General features: G+C 37.7%; 2 protein-coding genes across 2 annotated transcripts; both read left to right on the forward strand.

Moving 5' to 3' along the window:
• The first annotated feature begins 243 nt into the window (after nt 1-243).
• LOC135142663 (protein takeout-like) lies at nt 244-1,227 on the forward strand. Its single transcript, XM_064074404.1, has 4 exons — nt 244-307; nt 361-601; nt 650-783; nt 840-1,227. Exons 1-4 carry the CDS (start codon nt 250-252, stop codon nt 1,136-1,138), a joined length of 732 nt encoding a protein of 243 aa, XP_063930474.1. The 5' UTR covers nt 244-249; the 3' UTR covers nt 1,139-1,227.
• Nucleotides 1,228-10,174: 8,947 nt separating this feature from the next.
• On the forward strand, nt 10,175-11,075 carry LOC135142527 (protein takeout-like). The gene is made up of 4 exons (XM_064074244.1): nt 10,175-10,232; nt 10,292-10,532; nt 10,581-10,714; nt 10,771-11,075. The coding sequence occupies exons 1-4, from the start codon at nt 10,175-10,177 to the stop codon at nt 11,073-11,075; spliced, it is 738 nt and encodes a 245-aa protein (XP_063930314.1).
• Nucleotides 11,076-17,298: the final 6,223 nt, after the last annotated feature.

Here is a 17,298-nt window from a genome sequence, read left to right on the forward strand (position 1 = left end):
TGTAGCTTACGTTTTATGAATAATAATCTTCCATCTCTTTCTATTGATCCACTCTCCATTTCTTAGACGTATCAAGATTAAAAAAATTCCAAAAGTTGCACCTGCTTTATATTCACGTCTTAAAGTAGTAAACGCTAAATGATATAGTGGTCCAACCGGTTAATTTTATTTTCTTTATTTTTTTTTTCTAAATTGACGTATAAATAAGGACACACTCTACTTTAATCTCCAGAACTGTATCCAGAAACAATGAGAACTATACTTATTTGTATGTACTTGGTAACGCTGGCCACTGCCGCCAAACTACGTAAGTTATCACCATCATTCCTGAAAACTGAAAACCCAAAAACTGAATTACAGCTGCCAGTTTCATGAAATGTAACCCAAAACGAACGGACTTCCATCAGTGCTTGCCAAAAGCCGTTGAAAGCACCATCAGGCAGCTCCAGCGCTTGTACGAAGATTTGAATTTGACAGTCAGTGAGCACCTGGAAGTGCCTGCTTTGACCATCGACGCCGGTTCTGGACCCATGGGCACAAAACAAGTCTACAAAAATTTGATAGTGACAGGTTTAGATGAAATTACGTGCTCGAAAGCAGAGTGAGTGTCTTCATTTCTCTATCCACTAAATCGAACAAAAATTTGTAGTTTTGATTTTGACAAGAAGAGGCTGAGTGTACAATGTTTGATACCGCGGTATCAACTGAACTTTGATTACGAGCTCAGTGGGAAGATTTTGGTGCTGCCTATAACAGGACAAGGGCCTGGCTTGATCATTCTACGTACGTTTTTAAGTAGGTTTAATTAAGGTTAATTGGAATTAATTTGATAATTGTAGATGACTATAAAGTTGGGTTGATTTTTGACTTGGAGGAATACGAGAAAAAAGGGAAGAGGTATTATCGAGTTGTGGGTCATAAGTTGGATATTGATCCGAAACGTATTGAGGTTAAGTTGGATGATTTGTTCGGTGGTGATAAGGCTTTAGGTGACAGTATGAACCAAGTAATGAATGATAACTGGAAGGAGCTCTTTGAAGATGTTAAGTCGAGTTATTCTGAGGCTTTCGGGAGCATTTTTGCCTCGATTTTTAATCGCTTGTTGGTGAAAGTGCCCGTTAGTGAAATTTGGGGATAATTGAAAATAATCTTCTTTAAGTCTAGTTTCTTAAAATTAAATTTTGTATGTATTTTAAGAGTTTTGTAATAAATACAGAGTAAAATGTTTTTTATATATATTTTTTTAACAACGAAAAACTCCATTTGCAAATACGTAATTAAAAAAATCTATGCATAAACATTACGAAAATTACAAATTTATTTACTTATAATTACATGGTTCTAATCTAAAGTAGTGGAAAATTTGTCTTTTGAGAAATCTTATGATAAAAATGGCGCATCAGTGTGTTAAAGTACCTTGGGTAGCAGTTACCCGGATTTTAATTTTACATATCATTAAAACAAAAGTTGTTTATTGTTTACTATAAAAACCACTGTTCTCCATTGGTTTCGACAGCAGATTAATTTGCTTTTGCATAATTCGCTATTTTATGAATTATGTACGCCTAGGTGGAGTCTTTTTATTTTTATATTTTATGTAGCCTTGTTAATTCTTGCAAAAAGATTGTCTTATTTAGCATTTTTTACTTCCCGAGCGTCAGGTTCCATCAAACGAACGACTTATTTCATGTTTTCTTGACGTTTCATGACACTCAGAGTATGAAAAAATAGGTCACCCTTTTCCGTCTGTCCCGTCTGTCCTTTCTCTGTGGTCTGTTAACGACTTTATTAGGCAGATAATCTCCAAAATTGATGGATTTTGGTTTCTTCGAAACCAGCTGCTGAGCTTAATGTGTTCTTGGAAGAGGTGTTGCGGAATGAGTTTGTCTATATATATCGGAAACTGGTTTCAGAGAGTACAAGGCAATCACAAAAAAAGTTTTAATAAGAGTTTTTTCGTTTCCGAGATAAAATTGATTGAAAATTCGATCAAAATTAGAGTGAAACCTGTAACACTGCTTTGGCAATAATCATAACATGTCCAGTTGACGTTTTGAAAATACATAGGTAGAAAAAGATGGCATTTTTTTTTAAATTTTAGATATTTGTTGTATAGGTACATTATTTTTCTAATATCCAAGGAGTCAAGAAAAAATGTGTTAGAATGAAAAAGGCAGTGAGTGATTTATTTCACTAACGCATTTGTACATATTCACATCTATAAGAAGGAGCTATCAAAAACCTTATTAAGGTAAATTATAGACAAAATTTTTTGGAAGGGACTAAAATGTCACCCCTCTCAGGAGGAAAGTAGCTGCCCTCAGCCCCTAAAACCCTCTATCGCACGGACATATCACATTACAAATGAAACACCTTAAAAATATGAAAAGAAAGACACTCGCGAATTGACAGAGAAACGAACAGACGCAAAATCCTATACATCTGTTTGGAGCCAAAGCAAATATCTGAATATCACAAATTTAATAAAACAAAGCAAAATCTGAATTAAAATAACTGGATGCAAATGCACAAGTTATTACGGGCGTGTGGCGTAAAATTTTAAAGTTACGGCAGTTAACAGGAGCACAACAAAAGTATCCTTGGGGCGTTGTAGCACAAGTGGAGTTTGGGGTTACCGGTCGGGGCTGTTCTCCCCCCACGACGGTGATTCTATCTATCGCAAAGCCTACCCAAACAGCACATTACACGTCTCTAGAACGAACATGCCGTCCGAAACTAGGCCATTACGATCGCAGATCCGCAGTTATGTCTCGATTATTGGGCCAAATCGAAAGAACTACAACATCGCAACCGCCCCTGAATCTATCCAAACCTGTACCCTTTGTTTAGGCGTCGCGATAAGATCTGTTTTTTAACCTCAATTCCATTTTAAATGTTCAATTCTTTATAACTCTGATATTAGCAACAACTGGACAAATGTTAAAGCAACATAAATATTTAAACAAATAATTCTTATGTGAGATAAAAATGGGACATCAAATAATTTATACGATGGAGAGATTAATCAGCAAAACATTTACAAAACAAAACTAGTAAAGAATTATAAAACAAAAGATCTGGTGTGAAATAAACTTGTGCAAATAAAAATATTATGTGAGGTTAAAACTGTAGAGCATGAAATTTACGTCAAATGAAAATTATACAACTAAGGAAAATTACTGAGGTTAAAACTGTGAGATTAGGGAAATATTGTATGAGGTGAGAAATTGCAAAGTTAACAAAATTTACGTGAGATTAATATTTGCCACACTTTATCAGCGATTCAGACAAAGAGTTTACATTATGCTAAATTATGTCATAATCCAAGTGATTGGTTACTTAAAAAAAAAAACAGTTTACTTTGAGAGTTTAAAATATCGCGAACTGGTTACCCCAACGAGACACATAATAAATAAACACAAGAATATCCATCCAATCATCGTTGCGAGGAAAAAGCGCCTCGGTGATGTAAATTTTTATCGTTGCGAGGAAACACCTCGATGGTGTTATTAATCTCTAGTGTTGCGAGAACATGCCTTGTGATGTTATGAATCTCTAGCGTTGCGAGGACATGCCTTGATGAAGTAATTAATCTGTAGCGTTGTGAGGGCATGCCTCGATGAAGTAATCAATCTGTAGCGTTGTGAGGGCAGGCCTCGATGATGTAATCAATCTTTAGAGTTGCGAGGACAAGCCTCGACGCTGTAATCAATCTTTGGCGTTGCGAGGACATGCCTCAGTGATGTAATCATGACAACGACGATAATAACGATGATAACCGCCTAAGGGAAGACATTATTTTAACCCCCCCGCCAGTTCGCGGTATGAATTAGTTTAACTGCCGTAAATAAACTATTAGCAATCTTGTGTGAAAAATTAAGAAGTGTTATAATGTAACACTTACGCATATGCATCCAGAAACTTATTCGTAATTAAACAACAAAGATGTTTCCCTGACTAAGTGAATTTCATGAAATCTTCTAGCAAGTGATTTATTTAAATAATCCTGATTGTTCAATTGTGTTTGCATTAGTTGACGATTAAGAAGAACTAACTTGATTGGTGAATTTACAAACAATAAAACAAATTTACAGCCCGTGTTCCACGTTGAAAGATCACATGTTATTTAGATTAAAAGCCGCAAGAATTAGCCGCGCGGAAAACTCAGAATGAAAATGCTGCAGATAAGAAATTAAGAAAATACAAGGAATTATAACAGTCAAAGAAATAGAGTTAAGCAAATATGTCGCAGGAAAGAAAGGGATTTTTTAGAAAGACAAATAAAAACTATAGAGGAAGCATACTAGAAGAAAGAGATAAGGAACTTTTATAAAGACATACAAGACGTAAAGTCAACAAAACACGAATCTACGCAATATATAAAAGATACAGAAGGCAATTTAATAGGCGACGATGGAGGAAAAATAAGAAGATGGAAACAATACTTCGAACAAATACTAAATAGCGAAATCAGAAGAGGTCAGAGAAGAGCAAAAACAAGTACTAAAAAAAGAACTTTAAGTAATGAAAGTATAGCAATGCCAATAAGAGAAGAGATAGAGGAGATAATAAATCAGATGAGGAATAACAAAAGCCCAGGGAGAAATGGAATTAAGAAGAAAACCTAAAATATGGAGGTGAAAAACTGAAAGACGATATCCAGTTGGTAAGAAAGCAAATTTGGGAAACGGAAGAAATGCCGGATAGCTGGAAAGAGGCACTAAAAACGCCGCTCTTTAAAAAAGGTGACAGAAGAAGCTGCGAAAACTACCATGGGATTGCGTTATTAGACGTTACGTACAAACTACTGGCATCGATAATAAAAAGAAAATTTGAAGGATATATGGAAGAAGCTCTAGGAGAATATCAAGGAGGCTTTAGAAAAGGAAGAGGGACAATCGACCAAATATTTATGTTGAAACAAATCATGGTAGGAAACTAGGAATATGAAATTGATGCTCATTTACTCTTCGTGGACTTCAAAAGAGCTTACGATACGGTGAACAGGACGAAGTTAATAAACATATTGAGAGAACTAGATATTTCCGAAAAACTAATAAATCTAATGAAAATGATAATGTAAAACACAATAAGTAGAGTAAAAGTAAAAGGAAAAACTATCGACAGGTTTAATCTTAAACAAGGACTCAGACAAGGTGATCCGTTGTCAACTACTCTATTCAATCTGGTTCTAGAGAGTATTATAAGGAAAAGTGATATAAACAGGAAGGGTCTACTATTCAACAGAAGCCATCAATGTCTAGCCTTCGCAGACAATTAGGTCCTACTACCTAAGAAACTGGAAAGAATTAGAAAGGATAACAGCAAAGCTAATGAGACAAGCAGAAGAGGTAGACTTAGAATTTAATATAGAAAAAACAAAATAAATGGAACTAAAGAATAACTGTGGGAGTAGAAAAAAAAACAACCTACAAATAGACAGACAAGAAGGAATAAAAGTAGAATTTGAAGAAGTAGAAACGTTTATGTGCTGTTGATAACCAACAAATTCCAAGAAGGCAGAAATAGAACTGAGAATTGCTAAAAGTAACAATTGTGCAGGAAGATAAAGAAAAATTATGAAAAGTAAAGAAATATCAAGGCAAACAAAACTAAGAATATATAAAACCATAGTGAGACCAATCCTAACATACGCGTGTGAGACATGGATTATGATAAATAAAATGAAACAAAGACTGGAAATTTGGGAAAGGAAGATACTTAGAAGAATCTTTGGAGAGAAACAAACAGAAGGAGGACGGGAAAGAAGAACTAATGCATAAATACATGATTGATATAATGACTCAGTTGTAAACAATTTCATGAAAATAAAAAGATTGGAATGGTTAGGACATCTAGAAAGAATGATCCAAGAAAGAGAAGTTAAGATGGTGGCGTGGAAAATTCCGGAGGGTAAAAGGAAAAGAGGAAGACCAAGGAAGAAGTGGAAAGAAGCCATAGAGGAAGACCTAGCAGAAAAACAAATACAAGACTGGAGGAAGAACGCAAAAAACCGAAGGGAATTGTGATAACCCAAACTTCCCGCCTTTAAATTGACCTTGAAAAAGTTTACTAAGCCCGCGAAAAATTCAAAAATTCAAAGTTTGGCTTTGCCTGTGATCGTCTAACAAATAGGAATTGTGTGGTTTTTTGTTTTTGAAAAATGGCGGGAAGACGTTCCTTCATACAAGTGAGCATATACTGCATGTGAGTTGAGAGCGCAAGAAATAATAGACAAAATTAGGGAAGGGTCGAAATGGCATCCTTCCTTAGAAGGAAAAGAAACGAAGAGCGAATGTGACTCAGCGTGCCCTTTTTGGTGGTTCCGCAGGGCGTCATCGGTCTTCATTCCCCAAAATCCCCTAGGGTTTATTCACCGAAATATTACATTTCAAACACCTTAAGTTATATGAAAGAAAAAAAAATGAACAAACGGAAAATTCTATACATCTGTTTGGAATCAATGCAAATATTTGAATATCCCAAATTTAATAAAAACAAATCAAAATCTGAATTAAGTAACTGGATGCAAACACACAAGTTATTACAGGCGTGTGGCGGCAGATCTTTAATGTTACAGCAGTTAACAGGAGCACAGCAAAAGTACCCCTGGGGTGATGTAGTACAAGTGGAGTTTGGGGATACCGGTCTGGAGCTGTTCTCCCCCCACGACGGTGATTCTATCACAAAGCCTACCCGCACGCATATCTCCATTACTAACGTGCCCTGCGGAACTAGGCCATTACGGTCGCTAGACCCGCAAGTGGATCTTGACTACTGGTCCAAGCCGAGAGCACTACAAACCGGCGGCCGCCCCTGAATCTATCCAAACCTGTGGGCTTGTACAGGTGACACGATAAATCTCGCCAGCTCGACTAGGAACCGAACTTCGCTTCTGCCACGTTCTCTGTGTCATTTAACCTCAATTCCATTTTTAAATATTCAATCTCTTATAACTTCGATATTAACAGCTACTGAACAAGTGTTAAAGTTTCAACAAGCAATAAACAACATTTAAATTTGCCATATAATCTTGTGAAATTTTGAACAACAAATAATTTATATGATAGAAACATTCATCAACAAAATATTTACAAAACAAAACTTAGCAAGGATTTATGAAACAAAAGATCTGGTGTGAAATGAACTTGTAAAAATAGAAATATTATGTGTGAGATTGAGAAATATTGTATGAAGTGAAATATATAATTGCAATGTTAACAAAATTTACATGAGATTAATAATTGCCACACTTTATCAACGATTCAGACAAAGAGTTTACATTATGTCAAATTATATCATGATCTAAGTGATTGGTTACTTCAAAAAACCAATTTACTTTGGGAGTTTAAAATACCGCGAACTGGTTACCCCAACAAAACACATAATAAACAAACACAAAAATATCTAATCATCGCTCCGAGGCAAAAAGCGTCTCGGTGATGTAAATTTTAAAATCGTTGCGAGGAAAAAGCGTCTCGGTGATGTAAATTTTAAATCGTTGAGAGGGCATGCCTTGATAAATTAATCAATCTGTAGCGTTGTGAGGGCATACTTTGATAAATTAATCAATCTGTAGCATTGTGAGGGCATACCTTGATAAACTAATCAATCTGTAGCGTTGTGATGGCATGCCTCGATAAATTAATCAATCTGTAGCGTCGTGATGACATGCCTCGATGAATTAATCAATCTGTGGCGTTGTGAGGCATGCCCCGATGAATTAATCATGATAACGATGATAAGAAGCCATAGGGAAGAAAACATTTTAAACCCCTCCCGCCAGTTCACAGTATAATGAACTTGTTTAACTGCCTTAAATGAACTATTAGCAATCTTGTGTGAAGAATTTAGAAGTGTCATAATGTAACACTTACGTATATGCATCCAGAAACTTACTCGTAATGAAACAACACAGGTATTTTTCCTAACTAAGTGAATTTCATGAAATCTTCTAGCAACTGGTTTATTTAAATAATCCTGATTGTTAAATTGTGTTTGCACTAGCTGACGATTAAGAAAAACTAACTTGATTGGTGAATTTACAAACAATGAAACAAATTTACAGCACGTGTTTCGCGTTGACTGGAAGTCCGCATTTCTCCGATTAAAAGGCCGCAAGAATTAACCGCGCGGGTTGGGGACAACTGTGTCATTATGAAAGTTACAATTGATTGTCGTTAAACAAAGGCTTCCTCCCATTTTATTAACTACCAAAACAATTAATTTAAACCTAGCGCTTACCACGTGGTTACACTCACACAAGCACATTCAGAATGACGCTACGCCATGCAGCTTCTCTACCAACGCTTTTACCCTGTAACTAAAAACTCCCTAGCGATACCAAGCCGTCATCTAACTCAATCATCATGCAAAACTTTTTGTGATTAAATTTTTTTTTCTTTCAAATTCAAATTATTCAAGCGTGATTTCGCGCCGTTGTCAATTAATTTCAGCGCGAAAACTTTGATTTAAATTCGGTCACCACAGAATGGAGACGCATCTCAAAGCTATGGGCCTAAATGACCTGCGAGAAGCTTAATATATAGTTTTGGGTCCATCATTTCCATTTTTCGTTCATTTCTTCTCCTGTTGGATTTATTTTCACATCTCTTGCATCCATTTTGTCATCTCTTGCACCAATTTCTTCTTTCATTTCCTTATTTCTTGCGTCCATCTTCTCATCCATTACATCCATTTGTGCGAGCATAGCCGTCAATCTTCAGAATTCTTGTTCAACTTGCAGATCTTCGTAAAACCAATTATTAATCTTGAATCCCACTTCTGCCACCACTGTTACGACGAACGGGTATTTAAAATCCGCGTGGGTTAAAACTCAATAATTTATTTCTTAGTAACTTGAATTTACGCGACTAATTATACAGCGATTATGTACAAAATAATTCCGGCGGAACTTGACTGGCTTCTTTCAACATTCGCTGGATTCGACTCGACTGAATAATAATCGTTCTCGAAGGTGGTCGGGGTCTTCCTGGAATACCCATCGCGACTATTCGCGAGTTCCGCTTCCAGGCTTTCCTTTAGCGAACGCCGCCGGACCGCTGTCACCTACGATGAGTTGGGTGTAACAAGGTTTTGTTTCAGACGCATTGTATCTTTCCGGGAAAACGTTAAAGAAGCGAAAGTTGACCACCACGATGAGATGACGAGAGACATGTTTTTTCAGTGGTTTTGGCCATTTTGGTCATTATGTCCTGCGGTTACCTCCTTATTATTGCGATTGAAATGGTATGGTCCATATTAAAATCCAGAGTTCGTCGAAATAACAACAATCCAAAATTTAGTGCCAGTGCGTTAAAAAAGTCATTTCAACAGAAGAAGAATACAGGAAACGACAAGTCAGTGAATTTGTTTTATATTTAGATGAAAGCGGCGACGAAGTAGACAATGAATAATTAATTTAGTATTAATTTTGTCGATTTGTAAATATGTAAATATGTACTATTTTTGAAATTCTGTTTTCTACAAATTTCAATGAATCCGGTCCGCATGAAATGAAGTGCAGAATTCTGGCCTGCGGCGCGGGGCTTTGAAACATTTATGGAAGGGGAATAACCTGTGGTATCGGTTAAACAAAAGTAGCAATCAGTAAAATGATTTGTTGGTGAAGACCATAATAAAGACATGGATTTTCTAAAAAGCTGGATATGTTGTCCTTCAGGATCGAGCGAAGTTGTCTCTAACTGTTTTGCGTTCATTGATTTTTACTTACAGAGGTTCTCTGTAAAAAAAATAATTCTGGTTAAAGTTTTGAAATTTTGGAAAATATGGATATTAATTATACCTCTAAATAATGTCCTGGACGAAAACATTGTCTTATTGTGCACCGAAACATTACTTTGTTCCTATTTCCCCTAGTGGTTGTCTTTAAAATCGCTAAGAATTCATTAATTACATAAAAAAAAACACGGATTATAAAAACATGCGTTTTTATGACTTTGCTTTTTGTGAATAATCTTCCCTCTCTTTCTATTGATACATTTATTCACTCTCACAGGCATCAAAATTCCTATGGACGTAAATATTCACGTTTTTGTACTATTCACTAAACGACCTTAATGGCGAAGACCGGTTCATTTTTTTCAATTTCTTTTCTAAATTATGACATTATATAAGAGGACACTCTAGCTTAAGCTCCAGAACTGCAAAAGCAATGCAAAATATACTCATCTGCATATACTTGGTGACGGTGGCCACGGCCGCCAAATTACGTAAGTCATCACCATTATCATCATTCCTGAAAACTGAAAAACCAAAAATTGAATTACAGCTGCCAATTTTATGAAGTGTAACCCGAAGCGAAGCGACTTCGATCAGTGCTTGCCAAAGGCCGTCGAAAGCGCCATCAGGCAGCTTTACCAGGTGTACGATGAGCTGAATTTGACAGTCACGGAGCCTCTGGACGTGGCTGCTTTGACTATAGATGCCGGATCTGGACCCATGGGGACAAAGCAAGTCTACAAAAATTTGAAAACGGCAGGTTTGGAAGAAATTACGTGTTCAAAAGCAGGGTGAGTGTCTTCATTTTTGTATACATTAATGCGAGCAAAAATTTGTAGTTTTGATTTCGACAAGAAGAGGCTGAGTTTGCAATGTTTGATACCGCGGTATGAATTGACTTTTGATTATGAGCTCAGTGGGAAAATTTTGGTCCTGCCTATAACAGGACGAGGGCCTGGCTTGATCATTCTACGTAGGTTTTAAGTGGGTTTAATTAAGGTTAATTGGAATTAATTTTGATGTTTGTAGATGATTATAAGCTTGGGTTGGTTTTTGACTTGAAGGAGTACGAGAAAAAAGGGAGAAGATATTATCAAGTTGTTGGTCATAAGTTGGATATTGATCCGAAACTTATTGAGGTTAAGTTGGATAATCTGTTCGATGGTGACAAGGCTTTGGGTGACGGAATGAACCAAGTGATGAATGAAAACTGGAAGGAGCTTTTTGAAGATGTTAAAGCGAGTTATTCTGAGGCTTTCGGGAGCATATTTGCCTCAATTTTTAATCGTTTGTTAGCGAAAGTGCCTATTAGTGAATTATTTGGGGACAATTGAAGATAATCTTCTTTAAGTTTAGTTTTTAAATTTAAGTATCTTAAGTATTTGTATGTATTTTAAAGCTTTAAATAAATACAAAGTAAAATGAGTTGTATCTCTCAGGTTCCTCTGATTTAGTTTAGTTTATTCTTATACCGAAAAACTCCATTTGCAATGGAAATTAAAAATTTATTCACTCATAATTATAGGGTTATTAACTAAAGTAATGGAAAATTTGTACCAAAATATTAACTGTAACGAATCGAAGTCTCTACTAACTATCACTAGCAGCTTCGTAAGATATTAATTCTGTCTTTTAAAAAAATTCATAATTAAAATCGTTATAGTATTTGTGTAGCAGTTACCCGGATATTAATTAATTTTACATATCATTAAAATAAAAGTTGTTTCTTGTTTACCATAAAAGTTACTGTTCTTCAGGCAATTAGTATCGAAAGCAGCTTTATTTTTTATTGAATAAATTATTGTTTTGCTACTATTTTATGAATTATTTACGTCTAACTGGAGTTTTTTTAGTTTTATTTTTGTTTAGTTTTGTTAGTCACTTGCGAATACGTTTTTCTATTTAACTTTATTTATTTTCCGAGGGTAAAATTCCAACAAGTGAATGGCTTATTTCATGTTTTCCCGACGTTTCATGGCACTTAGAGATTGCAATAAAATTGCTTACCACCCTCAAATCCCACCTTTCTTCTGCTTGGATACCGGAATTTTGTCCCTTTCACCCGGATCGCACTTCTTGGGTAGAGACAGAGGCTTTTCCTCACGGTTGCTGACGCCTGGAGATCTGAAACTGAGAAAAAAGCTTCTCGGACCAAAGGGTTGTTGGCCTCCTGAAGAATCTGGTTGTTTCTGACGAACCAGGGGCCTGCAAGCTTGTCGGAGAATTTTTGTCTGGAGGACTTCCAACGATGAAGTTGGATTTTGGAAAACTCGTAACTCCAGGCTACTGAGGCATCAGAAATAGTGGGACGAATGATTGTTCGAAAGAGAAGAAGTTTGCTCTTGATCGACATCTTGCTGCGTCTGCCCATTAGTGGCGCCAGGACGCCTTGGATTCCATTGGTTTTGGCTATAATATAGTCAATGTGAAGAATGAAACTGAGATTTTTGCCAATGAAGACCCGAGATATTTTGTTTTGCCCTGCCAGGGGATGTCCTAGCCGAACATGGGGAGACAGTCCTGATCCTTGGGGGATTCCAGCGCTTATTGGATGTTCTGCTGATAAAGTGTGGCCTATGGGGACACAAAAAGTGTGGGCTTCCAGAAATGACCCTTTCAGCGATATTTCCCACCGAAGAAAGAATACTGATGGGGGGATGATTTTGGGAGACTGATTTTTCCCGGGTTTCGGAATGAAAATGATATTGGCCTGTTTCCGTCTACCTGGAAAGAAACAAAATTTCAACATTGCGTTAATAATACCTGTCAAGGCGACGATGGCCTCTTCGGACAGGTTTTTCAGTGCTTTGTTCGGGACCTGGGGCTTTCCTCGACTTGAGGCTTTGGATGACCGTTCGGAGTTCGTCGGGATTGGTTTCGCGGATGAGTTCGTCGTTGTCTGATTCTTCCTGTCGAAGATTTTCTACGGTTTCTTCGATGAGGTCCATGTACTCGTCGTCTGCGTCGGGGTCAATATTCGTATGGCATTGGTTCTCCAGTCTGCGAAGGCGGCAGCTTTGTCCTTACCTGTGAAAACGATGCCGTTGTGCGCGCTGTGGATCGCTTTTCAGCGCTTTGGGCATTTTTCAGGTCGAATGGTCCTCGGTGTTCAAGGACTCGAGTTTTTGTTCCCACTGCTCTTCCCAATGGTGGCTGTTCTTTTGCGCAGAGTTGGCAAGGGGATGATTGATCAGGTGTTGGGATTTTGGGGCAAGATGGAGACCATAGCATTGGAGCTAGTGGTTGCGAACAGTTTTATGAAGGGAAAGATTAAAGAACTGGAATCGACAAATAGGAAGACGTACGCTGAAGTTGTAGGATGTGCTAGATCTGGGCAAGATAGTAAGGAAGTGCCAAGAAGGAAGGAAACGTATTCTGTTATGGTGCAGTCTAAGCTTCCTAAGGAAGATGGGGATAAGATTAGAGAGAAAGTTAATAAAATAGCTGTAGACGTGAGAGTGGAAAAAGTAAGGAGGAACAGAAGTGGTGGGCAATAATTGAGACGAAGAGTAAGGAGGAGATAGAGATGATAAAGTAGGTGGTTAAGACAAACCCGAACTGGTCCACGGAAGATGTGAAAAGGAGAGGATTTAGGATTATGTGGTATGATGTACCTGTGGAATTGGCTGAGTCGATATATCGGAAAAATTTCGTGGGGAAGATGGTCGAGGAACAGTTTGGGGACAGTGTTAGGATTGTAGGGAAGCGGATCGGGCAAGCAGGAACAGGTAAGATAAGTCAAAAATTCGAAAATGTGATTGAGGCTATGGAGGTATTTTTGGACCAGGGTAGGGTGTATGGGCTGGCATTCGTTCAAACGGGAAGATTGGGTCGATATGTTGAGGTGTTATAACTGTTATGGATACGGTCATGGTGCGTTTGATTGTAAGATCAGAAATAAGGTTTGCAGGAAATATGGGGAACAGGGGCATGTGGGGAAACAATGTAAGGCGACGATCGACCAGTGTAGGAGTTGTTAGGTAGCGGGTAAGGAATTTGGCCACTCGGTGTTTTCCAGTACGTGCCCGATATTTGTACAGCAGCTAAGTGCAGCCAGGAAATTTATTTATAGGCCTTAAAATCTTGCACGCAAGTTGTCAGGGTTGTTCTAGTGTGAGGTGTGACATAGGGGTATGTATGAGAGAGAATGATATAAGGGTGGTGTTGTTGCAGGAACCGTATGCAAGAGAGGGCCGGGTTGTTGGTGTGCCTGATGATATGAGAGTGTATGTGTCCGCTGCTGTGTTGATAGAGATAGATGATAGAGGTATGGATGCTGTACAAATAACCGTGGAAGATCAAAATTTGGGAGTATGTGTGAATATAGACTGTGAGTATGGGTGTGGCGTCCTTGTATTGTCGATATGGGGATGAGATTGGACCGTATTTGGAATGGATAAGGAAGGTGGTGGTTGGATGTGAGGGAAAGACGATGGTGATAGGTATGGACGCCAATGCCTATGGTATAGTAAGTATGTGAGGACAGGTCGTGAGAGTGAGAGGAGGGGTCGGGAATTGGAAGAATTAATTGGGGAACTGGACTTGGAGGTTCTGAACAGACCATCTGATCTTTTAGCGGGCTGATGGGAGAGTCGGGAATTGACGTTACGGTAGTGAATGGTGGCTGGTTGGAGAGGTTTATGTGTGACGCGTGGGAGGTTAAGGAAGACTGGGGTGTGAGTGACCACAATTGTATATTGATCGGTGTGGAAAGTGTGCGGGGGAAGTTCAAAGCGAAGATAAAAAAGAGGAGAGGGTGGTCCATGGTTAACGTCAACTGGGAGATGTTCAAATCGGAATTGGGAAGGGAGGTCTATATGACCAGTCCTGAAAGCTTCGCGAGACTCCTGGGTAGGGAGCAGCTAGAAAGCCTACACGGATGGATCTGCATTGCTATGGACAAGGCGACAGAAAGGTTTGTTAAAGACAAGGATAAAAGAGCAGCTTGGTGGATCGAGCATCTAAAAAATTTAGAAGGTCGAGTTGCGAAAGCACAAAAAAAATGGCAGTTGATTCGTAAACGAGAGAGGAATTTGGAAGGAAACGAGAAGTGCAGGGTCGAGTACCAAGACTTTTCCCAGTTGACGTTCCCGTGAACTATGAATTATATGAAAGGGTGGAGGGTGTCGTGGAGAGAGTGAATTATGATGAGGTTGATAGGAGCGTGAGGAGTATGAGGAAGAAGAGGTCGCCGGGAATGGATGATGTGACGCCTGAAATGATGACGCTTGTGTGGGAGACTGTTCCGGAGTATGTGTTGAAGGTGTTTAATGCATGTATGGGCAGTGGGGGCTGGTGCAGGGGGGACAGTGGGGCAGTGCCCCCCTAAAATTAGAGACATAAAAAGATATATAAAAATAGCAGAAATGTATTTTCTGTTTCATTTAATCTAATTTCTTATGATTTAGTACATGTTCGTTTACTTTCATTTAATTATTCAGTGAATCAGTCCATTTACTAGCTAAGCATAACGTTTTTATAATTTATTTATATACGGACGGCTTTCATAGAATTGCCCAACGTGTTTATTCCTTCAGCCGTGGAAGGAGTAGCGGTTTTACCCAACATTTTCACATCAGGTAATACAGCTGGGACGGCTATAATCTCACAACCGACTTGGTGTGTTTTGATCAGCTGAGAGAGCCGGAGACAAAATATTTATTGTTATCGGTTAAGTGGCGACTGTGGTCGTTAACTTTTGTGTGATTTCTTCATTATGACAAAATGAATTCTGTCTCAAATATTATTAGTTTAATCAGTGACAATAAACTAACCCGCGACGTTAAAATTGAATTAAAAGCTCTTGGTGCACCGCGGCCTTCTCTAAACATTGAACAAAGCGAGACAGCGAAAAAGACACAGAAGACATTTACTCGAAAATTTAATTTTAATAATTATCAACTCGCGGAGTGGTTATGTGGATGTGCGACAAATAATGCGTTTTTTTGATATGTGTGTTTAGTAATCAACAATGCTAGAAGTGATTCTTCTTGGATTAGAGAAGGTGTAAAAGATATTAAACATCTTTCGCAAAAGGTAAAGAAACATAAATCTTGTCAAAGACACATCAACAACTGCGTCGAATACGCTCTTTTGGGTAAGGTAGATATTGCATGTCAAATAAATTCGGAATATCCTGCGAGCATTGTCCTACATAATGAGCAAGTAAAACAAAACCGTCATATCTTAGGGATATTAATTGATTGTATAAAGTTCTGTGGGATGTTTGAGCTTGCTCTGCGCGGTCATGATGAAATTGAAGAATCAGAAAATCAAGGAATTTTTCGAGGTCTTGTAAATTTTTTCGCAGAACTGGATCAGAACTTGAAAGAGCACATTGAAAAAACGAAAAATAAAGTTTTTACAGGTTTGTCAAAAACCATTCAAAACGAAATATTGGATTCAATGTACGCCGTTTGTTTAAATTTAATATATGAAGAAATTCGTCAAGCAGATTTCATAGCGATAGAAGCAGATGAGACTACAGATGCCGCTACAATATCTCAGCTAGTTTTTATTGTTCGTTATGAACTAAAGGGCCAAATATATGAGAGATTTCTAGGTTTTATTAAACCAGAAAATCACTCGGCAGATGGTATTAGCGAAGTTATACTGAATGAACTGAAAAAACTGAATATGGACAAAACTCCCGAAAAAGTAGTTGCACAGACTTTTGATGGGGCCTCGTTATGAGCGTGAAAAACAACGGAGTATAGGTTAAAATCCGGGAAATCTACGGAAGTGCACGGTTTATTCACTGTTACGCACATCAGCTGAATTTGCTAATTGAACGTGCTGCGTCCTAGAATAAGCAAGTGAAAATATTCTTTGCCAATATTGAAGCGTTTTCGGCATTCTTTTCAAGATCGGCAAAGCGCACGGCGGTGCTTGATGATATTGTAAATAAACGACTTCCAAGAGGCTCGAAAACACGTTGGAATTTTAAATCCAGTTGTGTTTTGACGGTATATTCTTATAAAAACGATATCATGACATGTCTAGATCAAATTATTGATGAAGAAATTGACCGTTCAACAATAAACCAGGCTTCTGGTTTTAAAAATTAGGCTCCATTTTTTTTAATAAGATTATGCCACACTGTGATATCTTATTTAATCAACTTCAGCAACGCGATGTTGACTCTGTAAAAGTGCATAAATATATTTCAGCATTCAAAAGTAACATTCAGATGGTAAGAAATTCCATTGATTACGACTACTATATCGAAGAAGAAGAAGAAGAAGAAAATGCACCACCAAACAAGAGAAGTAGATTTGAAGATTCAAGCAAAGTTTCTGCAAAAGAAGTTTGTGACGTTATAATAAATACTGTTGACGATCGATTTTCGAACAGTGACCATCTCTCAATCAGTGCTTTGCTTCAACCTAATCTATTTTCTGAATACCGGCTCGCCTTTCCAGACAGAGAGCTGCAACTGGCTGCTAATACCTTCAATACAGACAAATATAGTTTAAAACAAGAACTTAGTGTGTTATATAACCGAAATGAATTTGAAAATGCAGCAGGTGCATTAACATTATTACAGTGTTTTTACGA

Source organism: Zophobas morio, unplaced genomic scaffold, assembly GCF_036711695.1.
Source record: "Zophobas morio isolate AGI-343-1 ecotype UQ-CSIRO unplaced genomic scaffold, CSIRO_AGI_Zmor_V1 ptg000049l, whole genome shotgun sequence".
NCBI lineage: Eukaryota > Metazoa > Arthropoda > Insecta > Coleoptera > Tenebrionidae > Zophobas > Zophobas morio.